At 39.9% G+C, this 14,717-nt stretch overlaps 1 protein-coding gene across 1 annotated transcript in view; it reads right to left on the bottom strand.

Annotated features, from left to right (window-relative positions):
- HDAC8 (histone deacetylase 8) overlaps positions 1 to 14,717 on the bottom strand; it is a 297,540-nt gene that overhangs the window by 190,935 nt on the left and 91,888 nt on the right. Inside the window, exons 5-7 of the mRNA XM_004592752.3 lie at positions 5,514 to 5,626; positions 1,292 to 1,369; positions 632 to 740 (exon numbers count right to left, since the gene is read on the bottom strand). Of these exons, the coding sequence (XP_004592809.2) occupies positions 632 to 740; positions 1,292 to 1,369; positions 5,514 to 5,626 (300 nt within the window). The remainder of the gene's footprint in view (positions 1 to 631; positions 741 to 1,291; positions 1,370 to 5,513; positions 5,627 to 14,717) is intronic.

The following is a 14,717-nucleotide window of genomic DNA, read 5'->3' as shown; positions in this document are numbered from 1 at the left end:
CTACTTGCTTAGCCGGGGTATTAACAGGGCACTGGGTCAGAAGTGGAGCACCCAGGACTTGAACCGGAGCCATGTGGATGCTGGTGCTGCGGGCAGAAGGAGCTTTAACCTACAAGGACACATTGCTGGACCCCAAATAAATAATTCTTTGACCAAAAAATAAACCCCATAGTGTAAAGAATAGGTTTCTGACTCAAATTTTAGCACAATGCTAGAACACAAAGAACAGAGGTCTCCACAATGGAAAGCTGAAATGCAGACTGTCAGGATAAAAAAAAAAAAAAAAAAAAAAAAAAAAACAAGAAACAACACACACACACACACACACACACACACACACACACACACATTTCTTTAGCTAGAAAATTTCCCAGGACGGGTCTAAAGGTTCCGCTCTTAAGATGGCTTTAGTCAATATGTAGTAGGTAAGATCCAACCTGCAGCATGGCTGTCTCCAACAGAGAATGACTACCTGATAAAGTATAATAAGTAGTGTATAAAAGCTGTCTTTGTATATGGTAGTTTTCCTTTACAAGCTGTTCTTTGAGAATAAGGATTCTGTAAGATTGGGGACCACCAAATCCCATAGACATGTAGTGCATTTGCTACTGGCTCAGTGTTACTGTCATACCTTTCACAGATGTGGTAATACTTCTCATCCTGTATGCCATCCTGAATGGGTACATTTACACTATAGTACCGTCCCTTTCCTAGGCCAACATCAGACATATCACCTGTTCCTGTAAAAGAGAGGAGTACAGTGATCAGTTATTGAAATCATGATAATTAGATAATTTAAAGGATTCTGATAGGAACTTAGAAGAGCAGAAAGACCAATAAAGAGAACAATCCTGAATTTGTGACAACTTCTAGGGAAGAGATTAAGCAACATAATATGGACAGGTAAGTATTACCAACAATGTTGGGGACGCAGGAAAGCCATAAGGAAAAAATAAGAGATAAGGTAATTTCTTTGCTTAACTTCCCATACTTCTTAGATTGATAATTTGTCAATATGTCACTGTATTTATTAGGATTTGGGGAGTTGTATGTGGTATTTGATAGTAGGCTGAGTGCAAGAGATTTATTGATAATCTACAGAAATCGTCTGGAAAAAGAAACAGCGCTGTTACTCTTCTTGTCATTGTCACCTTAGGTGGCTTGTGTAAAAATTTTGCTTAGAATAGCCCCAATCAGGTATTAACAGGGTGAAAGCATTCAAATATAACATAGAAGAAACGCACAGAAAAATTGGGGTATTCATTTATCACATATCACACAAATAACTTGCCTGGGAAAAATCCTGGGGAAAATTTGTGCAGCGACACAGTCATGACTTTGGAGGTGAAACTGAAGGCATCTTCCACACCTACCAGAGGAAGAAATGTTAGACACATCATTTCACATACAGAAGTCATGTTTTTACAACCTGAGAATGCTCGGGAAGAAGGGAAGATGAGAAGGCAGCGATCACCAAGGGAGGAACTGGCCAAGGAATAAAGTAACAGAAGCCTCTCGTCTCTGACCTCTGTAATTACATGAGGGAGAACTCTGGCCTTGAGTGAAGTTTGACAATACCCCTCCATATTCACAGAAAGGTATAATTGGACGTCCCCTTTCAAAGTGAGGGGCTGTCTGGGTCCTCTTTGACAACTTCTAAAAGCTGGAGAATAGTAAAAGCTCAAAACTGAGGCCTTGTCAACAGAACTGAACAGAAGAAATTGGCAGTATCTTGGATGTTTTATGTTTTGTTTAAGTTTCCAAAGAAGTATAATGTGAAAATCTTTTGAAAAATACAACCAATACAAACGTTAGGAACTGTATAGAGAAAACTTAATTATAAAGTGTGTCTCACTTGTGCAGTTTGGTTATAAATAGAGGTCACTCAAAGTCCTCAGTATATAGTGCAATATAAAGTACAATTTTCTGGTTAAAACTGGGAAGTCTTGTTCTTTAGTAGAAGTTTTTTTTTTAAGATCTTATTTATTATTAGAAAGCCAGAATTACAGAGAGTGAAGTAGAGACAGATGTTTCATCATCGGTTTACTCCTCAAATGGCTGGAATTGGATCAGGTTGAAGCCAGGAGCAGGGTAATCCATTCAGGGATCCCATGAGGGTAGGTGCAGGAGGACAAGTTTCCCAGGTACATTAGCAGGTAGCAGGACTGGAAGTGGAGCAGGATTTGAACCATTGCCTGTATGGGATACCAGCAGCATAAGTAGCAGCTCAACCCACAGTGCCACAACACCTGCCGTATTAATAGCAGTTTTATAATGAAGTCTTAAGACCTGGAAAAGGATAGGAGGTGGGAGGGAACTTTATTAGACAGGTATCTCCTCTCCATTTAAACAGGCTAAAAATTGCCTAGAGGCCTGGAAGATACATGCTAGGATTTAAAGTGCCCCACGGCACACACCACAAACAATTACTTCTACTGATAAACACACTGCCTACCCGGTTCATCTCAGAACCGCATATGCGCACAACCATCACACCTTCAGATAAGCAGTTCATAAAATGAAAGGATTATCAGCTAGTTCAGGTACTATCCTTTCATACGTCAGAGAATTTGTCTCAGTGTTTACTTATTGTTTTCAGTCTTCATTAAAGGGTAGTAGAGACCTTAAAAAAGCACTGATTTTATTTGCATAGAACAGGTATGTTTGAATTTCCCAAGCCTTATGCCTTGCCCTAGGGAGGAGGTTAAAACCGGTTAAAGGCTCCAGGTACAAAGCACAAAGTAAGCAAAATAAAAACAAAATAAATGAAAGCAGCATTTCAACTCACAAATGGAAGCGTCAACAGGAAACTCCTGATGATTTGTCATACATCCAGAAACATTATACCAATGTACATTTCGACCATTCCCACGTAAGAGTTCCTGTTTCTCACACTTTGACTATCATGGGATATTCTTCTTCTTAATCTTAGGTAGAAATAATAGCTTTTCTCATTTGGATTTCTCTGAGTGTTAGTCTGGTAGGCACAGCCTTAACAGCCTTTCATATTTCTTATTGTGGGAGATAACGTTTGCATGCATTTGCATGGCTATGAAATCATCCTTAACAAGAGGAGGTAGGCAAATAAGTTGAGGACATGGACTTGCTGTGACAGAGGAGAGTGCTTGGGCCAATGAAAGAAAGTGAGGCCAGGGAGAAAGCTAGTGAAGCCACCACATGATGCTAGCTGTGGAATCGTGGGGGATTTAAAATAAACCAAACGTGTAAGAATTTGGGGGTGGGGCAGGGGTCACTGGAAGGGAGGTGCTGAAGAGGGGAAATAAAGTGAAATGAAACACACCATAAAAGTTGGCTAAGACAGGAAACTCTAAATGGTGTAGAAATAACATTGCAAATGGAAAGAAATGGTTTCAGGTGACAGTCGTACTCATTCTTATATGGTTCAACAGAGTTGATTCTATTCTTGAACTCTGATACTAATCGTCTGAACTTTATAGTCATTCATTCATTCAACAAACATTTTATTGAATCTCTACTATATACATGGTACTCTTGGTTCATGGCATTGTACCAGACAAAAAGAAGTAAACAACATTACTCTCTGAGGAACTTAAAATTTCTACAGGAAGAGAATATATAGACATATCAAAAATATCTAACGTTAGACGACAGTATACAATGAAATCTCAGATCAGCTATATAAAAAAATATGGCACCTGAGGAAGAAGAGGATATGAGCTACAGTGGTCAGGGGCAAATGTGCTGCAATTGGAACTTGAGTGAATGGGCAGAATCTGGAAATGCAAAACGAGATGAGAAAGCAAAACTAAGGGGAAAGGGAGGCAAAATCAGGGAGGTGGGAATAGTGACACATTTCAGCAAGGGTGAGATGTGTTCATTCATTAGGTAACCTGGCAGCAAGCAATGAGATGAAAAGAAGAGTTGAGGCTTGTCTGAGAAAGGCATAGAAAGAGAGGATTAAAGACAAAGAGAATTTTCCTTTGGAAATGACTGCTTTCCAACATGTACTCAGCACAAAACCTGAGGTGTTTCTAAAGTGTCAATTCATTGGTTCCATACCTGATCCAACAGAAGTGAATTGATAGATGAGGCCCTATGATCTTTTGAAAATGAAGTTTCTCAGGTCTAATGTATATTCAAACTTGAGACCATTGCTCTAGGTCAGGGACTAGCAAACTAGCTACATCTTAGGCTTTCCAAACTACTGAGAGAGAGAGAGAGAGAGAGAGAGAGAGAGAGAGAGAGAGAGAGAGAGAGAGAGGTGAGTGTGTGTGTCTGTATATGTATATACATACACACATATACATATACATACTATAAAATCTAAAATTTTATGTATACACATACATACATACCACCTCTTAGAAATAGAACCCTTTACCACCCTTTAGAAATAGCAGAGTCATTCTGAGCTCACTGGTCATAAAAAAAAATAAGCCATGAGTCAAATACAACCCCTTGTTTGGGGCAATAAGGAGCGTCTGAGCAGGACTGTATTTTATACTGGCAGAGTATTCAGAAATTCAGGGAACATAGTTACTAAATTGTACATTGGTAGTTTTAACCACCCTCTTTTTTCCATGTCCCATTTCATTTTATGTCATCATCACATGGTAACATCCATGTAAATGAAGCTCTCTGGAATGGTTCTGACCTCAATTTCTCTTTTCTGTCACTGTTTTGGTAGAACTAATTCTAGCCTCAGAAAGATATAGTTCTTACCCTTGCCTATGCCTTGATTATGTTGATTTGCCTTAAAAAAAAGTCCTATAAACAGGGAAGCAGCTGATGTAGAGAAGGTGGAAATATCCTCAACTAAGAATTTACTGGGTAAATAAGTGAAAACACCAGGTGGCACACAGGAAGGATTGCTGAAAGGAACAGAATGTGACAACAGTCACTGAAGTCCTACATTCAAGATGGAAAGCACATGGGAGAATTAGATATGTTCTTTCAGCAGAGTTCATCAGGAAATGATTAATGGGTTAAGACAAATGGTTATGAGATTGTGTTATGAAAAGTTAGGAAAGATACCCTGGTTTGTGTAGGACTGAATATTCTAACAATACAGAGAAAGTGGCACAGATTCCAGTTACTACTTGAGTTGGTAGCTTACTGGTGAAAAATTCAGTATGTTATACTTCATACACCTACTCTAGCTTGGGAGAAGCATTCATGAGAAGAGATAAGACTATTAACTCAAACCAGAGATTTCCCATAGAACCAATGGATATGAACTGAGGAAGTTCCTGAGCAGGAGCAAATAGTAGGTAAAAGTTCTATCTCTAAGACTCTACTCTAATGGTTTTTCATAAGAGAAGAGGAGGGGAAATGATAGGAGCCAGCTTGTGCAGCCAAGCATGAATTGCATCAGCTAGAGGAATCTCTACATTATCTACTTCAAGAATTTTCAATTAGGAAAATTTCAATTGCAATAGGCATTTCTTCTTTTACTGGTTGCCTAGAAGTAGCATTACTTATCAAAACCTGCTGTCCTAGCAGTGAAACATCTTTGAAACTGGAGGGCTTACCATCGCCATGGTGTAGATCCAAATCCACATAGAGAATACGGTCAAATTTCCGTCGCAATCGTAATATTCCCAGGACAGCATCATTGAGATAACAAAAACCAGATGCTTCATCTCTGCAAGAAAACAAGTTGCTACAGCCAACAGCCAGAAAGCAATCCAAGGGAGTATTTACAGCCAAGGATCTAACCCCTGAGATCTAGTCCTTGAAATCCCCCCATTCTTTTGAGAAAAATAAAAATCTACCTATAAAGATCACATATTAAATGATTCAGAACGATAAAGCAATGAAGCATTTTTGGGAAAGTACATATTCAGGTTGATTAGTAACATTTTCCATTCAATATCCTATATTTTCAAAGCATTAGAACATTGTAACCATGTTGGGCAAGATAGAGCCTTTGTCTGATTATTTAGGAATCACTTAAAAAATCTGTGTTACTTGTGATAAATACAGATTATCGCAAGAGTTTAAGAAAGCTGGAAGCTGGAAAGGCCTTCAAGAGTCTTCTCCAGCCTAGTAGAAAAGATGTTGGAGATTGAATTCTCGGTATTGACCCTGTGACTTGGAGTATTTTGTTTATTTGTTTCCATACTTGTTGCTCATAAAACCTTAGCACATAACTTGCTCATAAAACAAGCACATAAATTCTGGTGCAATGAATGCTTTTCTGTAAATGTAATTTTTTTAAAAAAAGATTTGTTTTTATTTTAAAGTCAGATAAACAGAGAGGAGGAGAGACAGAGAGGAAGATCCTCTGCCCAATAATTCATTCCCCAAGCAGTCACTATGGCCAGAGCTGAGAGAATCTGAAGCCAGGAGCCCTGAGTGTCTTCCGGGTCTCCCACACAAGCACAGGGTCCCAAGGCTTTGGGCCGTCCTTGACTGCTTTCCCAGGCCACAAGCAGGGAGCTGGATGGGAAGCGGGGACCATATGAGATTCTGGTGCATAGAAGACAAGGACTTTAGTCGCTAGGCTACCACGTCAGACCCTGTAAATGTAATTATTAAAGTGCAGAATGAAACAACCTTTTTTATTTGTTAAGATTATTTATGTGAAAGGTAAAGAGAGAGAGAGAGAGAGAGAGAGAGAGAGAGAGAGAATTTTTCATTTGGTTCACTCCCTAAATAGTTGCTACAGCCAGGTTCACAGCAGGTTAAAGCCAGGAGCCAGGAGCCAGGAATTCTATCCTGGTCTCCCACATGGGTGGCACTTGGGACATCCTCTGCTGCCTTCCTAGTTGTATTAACAAGAAGCTGGATAGAAAGTGGAGTAGCCAAAATTTGGCCTGGTGCTCTGGAATGGGATGTCAGCATGGCAAAAAAATGGGTTAACTTGAGGCATCACAAAGCAAGTCCCTGCAGCAGCCTTTTCTATTTTGCTTTCTTCAGAAAATTTGTTTTCATGGACTTCACTAGTGTTTAAACTTTCTTGCTGTTGATGATGTTGTGTCACTTTTACCTATTGTCAACTATAATCTACTCTTTTTTTGACTTTTTTTTTATTAATTATTTTGCATTATGTGACAGTTTCATAGGCTCTGGGAATCCCCTCCCCCCTGGTGGATTCCTCCACCTTGGTGCAGTATTACAGTTCAAATTCAATCAAGATTCTTTCCTTGCAAACATATACCAAACATAGAGTCCAGCTACTTATTGTCCAGATGGGTTGAACAGTTTCTTGGGGAGACCATTTCTGGTCCGAAGTCAGAGCTGGTAGAATATCATCCCAGTCAATTAAGAGTCCCAATATAACATCAACAGCAATTTGCAACATTATGGAATTGACATGGTTTTGAGTAACCAGTATGTTAAAAAAAAACCAAAAAACAAGTTCTTAACCACAACCTATGATTTGCTCATTGACATTTCAATTTTAGTTTATATACAGGACCGGCTGCTATATACCTTAAAATGGCTATAAGGTACCATTCAGCTGTCTCGTGTCTATTTCATTTTAGTATTTAGCCATTTGTTGTGTTGAAGTATAATTTTACTGATCTTGGCAGATTTTAGGATAATCTAGACTGGCTTGTAACTCTAACAAGACATTTGTCAACAATTAAGGTGAAGAACATTTTTTGGGGGGGGGGGAGGGTGTGCAGGAAAGTCCCCAACACCACGGTGAAGAGTGACTAATCTTTGTGTCCCACCCAGCGAGGCATGAGCCAATCCGTGCCAGCTCTTTCCTGTCAGATTTCAAGCTCTACTTTTTGTTGTTTGTCTATTTATTTTAGGTTTTTTTAGTTTGTATGATTGTTTGTTTGCTGTGAGGGGTTTTCGGAGCGATCCTGATGGTCATTGCAAGGGAGGGTGGGGGTCCAGAGGTGGAGCCAGGCTCGGACCAGAGAAAGCTCTCCTCCCTGGTCCCGAAGGACGTTTATTGTTCTTCTGTTTCTGCAGACCGCTCAGGGCTTCTGGTTGTCTTTCCGATGATGTTGGTTTCTGCACGGTAGTGTTTGGACTTCTTCCATCCCCTGTGGAAGCTCCGGTTGGGGGTGGGTGACCTCAGAGTACTCGGCCTCCGAGGGCATCCAATTCCCTGTGGCCTCCTTGGCAGTTGGGATATAGTCCTTGTTGCTCGTATTAATAGTTTGTGGTGAAGGTCTGAGAGTCTTCATGGTTGGGATCCAGGCTTTCTCCTTGCCACCTGCTCCACCCTGGAGTGCCCCCCTGCTCCACGCACATGACCTCCTGTTAAGAGGTTGTCAGGATCACACCCGATTCCCCCCTCATGCATTGGTATAGTAGTTTTACTATTGTTTAGTGCCGCTTTGAATCTGTTGTCTATGAATTACCAGATTTGATCTTGATAGGCTATATTGTACTTTTTCCTCACTCTTTTTATAGTCCTGAAAGGCTTCCCTGCACTCCCCCCCATTACGGATTAACATAGCGTATTGAGGGTATAGTAGGTTTTATAGTTTTTCGATGTAGATCTTAAGTATTCTGACATTAATTGTTGGTTTATAGATTATATCGCCTTAGGTATGTAACCAGGAAGAAACCAATTAAAGTATTTGTCCATCTGTGAATTCTAAGAAGTAAGTACATCAGTTTGGAAATTTTTGGATGCATATCAAGCAAGAGATAATCTGTCTTCCTACTGAACATCAATAACCTTTGGATGGATGGAACAGAACACTAAGTACTAGGCAAAAGGAGAAGGGAGATGGGGCAGAGGAGGAATACAAATCAATACAAGACGTAGTTCCTTCCCTCAGTGAATCCACAATTAAGGTAGGAAAGCCAAGTCTTAAGTACAGACAAAACAAAATAAAAACATAAGGGCAATCAGAAATGTAATAGCATATAAAGGAGAAAATAGAGACTGTTCACAAAATTCACAAAGTATACTCATCTCATTGACAGTATTGAACTTAGCTGAACCCTTGTGCTTCTGGAGAGCTGTGTTAAGAAACCCCCTACCCTTTTATGTTCCCAGACACAGTTAATGGCTCTGGCATATTCCAAGGTGAGACTTGTCCCCATCCATCCTCATGAATCCCATATGACTCCAGGATGACTCCCTTATTTACCTGCTTCTATTAAACTACAGGTCCCCTTCCTTTTCTTTTTTTTTTTTAAGATTTTATTGTTATTGGAAAGCCGGATATACAGAGAGGAGGAGAGACAGAGAGGAAGATCTTCCATCCGATGATTCACTCCCCAAGTGAGCCGCAACGGGCAGGTGCGCCAATCCGATGCCGGGAACCTGGAACCTCTTCTGGGTCTCCCACGTGGGTGCAGTGTCCCAAAGCTTTGGGCCGTCCTCAACTGCTTTCCCAGACCACAAGCAGGGAGCTGGACGGGAAGTGGAGCTGCCGGGATTAGAGCCGGCGCCCATATGGGATCCCGGGGCGTTCAAGGCGAGGACTTTAGCTGCTAGGCCACGCCGCTGGGCCCTCCTTCCTTTTCTTTAAAGTGTTCCTAGTAGGTGTCTTCCTTATGTCAGGAGCCTGAGTAATAATGAGAATGTCTATGATTTAGATAGGCTTTTATGTTTCATTGTGTGACTGATATTTTCACTTCTGGATGGTATTTGGAGCATAAAATCTCTTAAAGCAGCTACATTCTCATTGGTTTACTGAAATACGTAAGCATTTAGAGATATAGAATATCAGTAAAATCTCCCAGAAGTGATACTTTTAAGATTCTCACTGTACTTAAAAAAAAGTATTTCTATAACACATTCCCAAATGTTGTCAAATATCAAGTTCATGCAATTTAGGTAAATCTTCAGCAGATAAGATTAATTCAGTAATTTTGACTTCTGAAAGCCAACTATATCTTTTCTGATTTGCCAGTGAGAGATGTGATTTAAGGGTAGATTTTTATGGCACTTGGATAGGTTCTTCCTAGATGTATACAGTTTTACTGATACAATGAGATAACATCTAAAATGTTTGATTATGAAAAACATACATATATTTAGCCAATTTGAGTCTTGACAAACTTTATTTCAACAAGTTATGTCTTGTAGTACATCAGCTTGATAATAATCTATAAGAACCTTAGGTAACTGAAAATTTGGGGTTGATAGAAAATTGAATTAGTAAATATTCATAAGTTACCTAGATCATTTCTAAGTAGAAAACTGAAACATTAATGACTACACAGATTTTTGAGATTATATGCTTTTGTTTCTTATTTTTATGCCCCACATATATGTGAATGAATGTCATTTTTTTCAAAATGCACTTATTTATGAGGCATACAAACAGCCCTGATCATCCACTGGTTCACTCCCAAAATATATGCAGTGACTAAGCTGGGACAAGCTGACCAAGTAACCAGGAATTCAAATGAGATTTCCACGTGGATGCCAGGGTCTGCATTAGCAGGAGCTGGAACTTGAGCCCAGATCCTTTGAACATTCTATTGCAAATATTCTACTTGGTAGGCTAAATGATTGCCCCAATGGGGTGTGCGTGTGTGTGTGTTGGCCATGTAAGAGAAGCTGAAATATGAAGGCTGTATATGGGTATAAAGAGTTACAGAATGTTCACAAGAAACCAAATTTCATTTCTTGAGGTCAAAGCTAAGGTTTGATGAGTTTATTCACAAACTTTTCAAAAAGAACTTCACTTGATTTTAGCCAAAAACCCGAGAAGCGAAAGAACTTTAGTATCAGATATACTGATGTAAAACAAGAATTTGATTTTCTCTGTCAAAATGAAAAAAAGTGTTTGAACTATTGATCTGTTCTTGATGATAGGTTGTAAAGATTTGATTTATCTTCTAAGTAATCTTTTTATGTAACACAGAGCATGTGTCCTACCAGAGTATCTTCAATGGGTTATGTTGACTTTGCTATGTCCTTGGTTGTTTAAGAAAGCAAAACCTTCTGACTTAAGAAAGAACTAAAGTTTTTTTTTTTCTTTAATAGTCATGTTACTTCCAATGTTTACTTTGGAAATCTTTTATCATTCCTTTGGTAAAATAGAGAGCCAAGTATTGTTTTTCAATAACCCTTCATCCCACCTTAATCAAGTCTCAGAAGGCCCATGGAAAATCACAAAGGGTTTGTTCTTTGACTTGTAAAAAGGAAGGTGCTAGCAGTAATTAATAATTGATACGGTAGTACTCTTGAATTACACAGGAAGTGGTGTCAAGTCAGAAGAGATGCTCTGCCTTCCCTAGGTTAAAACTGATAGAGGTAAAATGTTCCTAACATTTGTATAAGTAGTTTGGAAATTGTGTGCTATATGGGAAGTTCTTACAAACGCATCAAGGCCCTCCCTGGTCCTGATAGGCTTCTAATTGTCAGAGTCCTTGTGCTGCTTTCTCTGATACTAGAAACTACAGCAATGTGTCTTAGGCCATAGTTATAGTTCTTCGTAAAGTTAATGTAGTCTCAACTTTGCTTCTTTTTTTTTTTTTTTTAATTATTTATTATTTAACTTCAGTAATTACATTGTATTATGTGACACAGTTACATAGATACTTGGGTTCTCCCCACCCCTCCCCAAACCCTCCCACCATGGTGGATTCCTCCACCTTGTTGCATAACCACAGCTCAAGTTCAGTTGAGATTTCCCCATTGCAAGCGTATACCAAACATAGAGTCCAGCATCTTATTGTCCCGTCAAGTTCAACGGCTTCTTAGGTATACCCTCTCTGGTCTGATGACAGAGCCAGCAGAGTATCATCCCAGTCAATTGAAAGCTCCAACATACCATCAGCAAAAATTTACATCATTATGGAATTAATTGACATAGTAATGAGTAACCAATATGTTAAAAGTAAATGCGGGTTCCCAGCCACCTTCTGTGACCACCTCACCTATACTTCAATTTAGTTTATACACAACATATAACATTCAAAACATAACATGTTATACATAACATCATATCATCTTAAATTAAGGCAAACACGTGGTATTTAACCTTTTGGGATTGGCTCATTTCCCTTAGCATTATGGTTTCCAGTTTGGCCCATTTGGCCACAAAGAACTGCATTTTGTTTTTTTTAATAGCTGAGTAGTATTCCATGGAGTAGATGAACCATAGCTTTCTTATCCAATCCTCTGTTGATGGGCATTTTGGTTGTTTCCATGTTTTTGCAATTACTGATTGTGCTGCTATGAACATAGGAGTGCATGTTGGTTTCTCATAGAACAAGTGTTCTGGATATATTCCAACTTTGCTTGCTTCTTTATGTTCAATCTAGTTAAGTTCCCGCTCATTAGTTTTCAACTGGAGATTCATGTCACTTACTAGTGCAAATTTTATTTTATTTTTTAAAGATTTATTTATTTTTATTGGAAAGTCAGATATACAGAGAGGAAGAGAGACAGAGAGGAAGATCTTCAGTCCTATGGTTCACTCCCCAAGTGACTACAATGGCTGGAGCTGAGCCAATCCAAAGCCAGGAGCCAGAAACTTCCTCAGGGTCTCCCATCGGGTGCAGGGTCCCAAAGCTTTGGGCCATCCTCAACTGCTTTCCCAGGCCACAAGCAGGGAGCTGGATGGGAAGCAGGGCTGCCGGGATTAGAACTGGTGCCCAAATGGGATCCTGGCACGTGCAAGGCGAGGACTTTAACTGCTATGCTACTGCACCAGGCCCAGTGCAAATTTTATTAATAGATGTTTAAGGCCTATTCTGAATTACTGAATGTCCTACTTGATATAGTTTTGGAAATTTCTAACTACATGCTTGTTATATTCACAGTGTATAATTATCAGGATTACTATATGTTATATGTGAGTCTTTTTTCTCTAAGAAGGTTATGTTCATACACTTTCTTAAGTTAGATATATCTTTTCTTTTTTTCAAAATAGGGTTCATCATCATGTTTATGGATATTTTGCCTGAAATTTTTGGGGGATTGGCTTTTAACTTGTTTTGCATGCCACAGAAATAACTACATTTCCTTGTCAGTTGCATTATTATTCTTGTAATGAGTTCTCAGATTTTCACCTTTGAAAATGATCGGTAATAAGAAGGCCATAGTTATTGTAAGTCTTTGGTCATCTATAGATAGCTTTTTATGTTTTACTTCGATGCTTCCCTGAAGGCACTTACAGTCATCCACAAGCTAGAGGGCTACATCTTCAGCAAAGAAGGACTTTCTAGAAAGGGACTATAACAGGTACTTCTGCATATAGGCTGCTGCTTGGATAACTGAAGTAACTGAGACCACAGTGGTGAACTGAGTCAGCTTTTCAAAAACTAGTTGAGAGGCAGTTAAGTTACTAAGATAAATAATCTAAGGTTGAGTGGAACAAGAACTAGTTACTGGGACTTGACACGATAGCCTAGCAGCTAAAATCCTCGCCTTGAATGTGCCAGGATCCCATGAGGGTGCCAGGTCGTGTCCCAGCTGCTCAGCTTCCCTTCCAGCTCCCTGCTTGTAGCCTGGGAAAGCAGTAGAAGATAACCCAAAGTCATTGGATCCTGCACCCACGTGAGAGACCCGGAAGAAGTTCCTGGTTCCTGGCTTTGGATTGTCTTCTTGGGAGTGAAATAGCGGAAGTTAAGATCTTTCTCTCGGTTTCTCCTCTATGTGAATCAGATTTTCCAATAAAAATAAATGAATCTTAAAAAAAACCCTAGTTATATAGATCTGAATGGACTGATGTGGAGTGATCATGGGTTTGGTTTGGAATATTCTGATGCTTTAATATTCTAATCCTGGCTATGAAAGGAACTCATCTATCTTTTTTTTTTTTAAGATTTATTTATTTCATTACAAAGTCAGATATACAGAGAGGAGAGACAGAGAGGAAGATCTTCCATCGATGATTCACTCCCTAAGTGACCTCAACGGCCGGTGCTGCGCCAATCTGAAGCCGGGAACCAGGAACCTCTTCCAGGTCTCCCACACAGGCGCAGGATCCCAAGGCTTTGGGCCACCCTCGACTACTTTCCCAGTCCACAAGCAGGGAGCTGGATGGGAAGTGGAGCTGCCGGGATTAGAACCGTCGCCCATATGGGATCCCGGGGCGTTCAAGGCGAGGACTTTAGCTGCTAGGCCACGCCGCCGGGCCCTCCTTTTTTTTTTTTTTTTTTTAAAGATTTATTCATTTTATTACAAAGTCAGATATACACAGAGGAGGAGAGACAGAGAGGAAGATCTTCCATCCGATGATTCACTCCACAAGTGAGCCGCAACAGGCCGGTGCTGCGCCGATCCAAAGCCAGGAACCTGGAACCTCTTCCGGGTCTCCCATGTAAGTGCAGGGTCCCAATGTATTGGGCCGTTCTCACCTGCTTTCCCAGGCCACAAGCAGAGAGCTGGATGGGAAGTGGAGCTGCTGGGACTAGAACTGGCGCCCATATGGGATCCCGGGGCGTTCAAGGCGAGGACTTCAGCCGCTAGGCCACGCCGCCGGGCCCTTCTTTTTTAAACTATCTATAAATGCTATGTATTTAGTAGATGACGCTTCCGTAAGTAGAAATAAAACAATTGCAAATGGAAATACTATTGCCCCTACTTGAGCTCTGTGAGACTTAGAATCCTCTGCAGAGCACTCTTATTTTCACAGCACTACAATGATCTGTATAGGTAGAATAAAAATCTGTCTATCCTTGATACGTCGTCTATCACCAAACCTTTCCTGAAACGTATTTTCTTTCCTTTTTTAATACATTTTATTATTATTGCTATCATTTTATGTTACAGTTCCATATTCCCTTATCCCCTCCCCAATTCCTTCCCCCCATCCAGTTCCTCTATATCATCACTAACATATAGCTCTTCA

This window comes from Ochotona princeps, chromosome X (assembly GCF_030435755.1).
Source record: "Ochotona princeps isolate mOchPri1 chromosome X, mOchPri1.hap1, whole genome shotgun sequence".
Lineage (NCBI taxonomy): Eukaryota > Metazoa > Chordata > Mammalia > Lagomorpha > Ochotonidae > Ochotona > Ochotona princeps.
The sequence above is the reverse complement of the archived record's forward strand: the minus strand, read 5'-3'. Positions and strand labels throughout refer to the sequence as shown.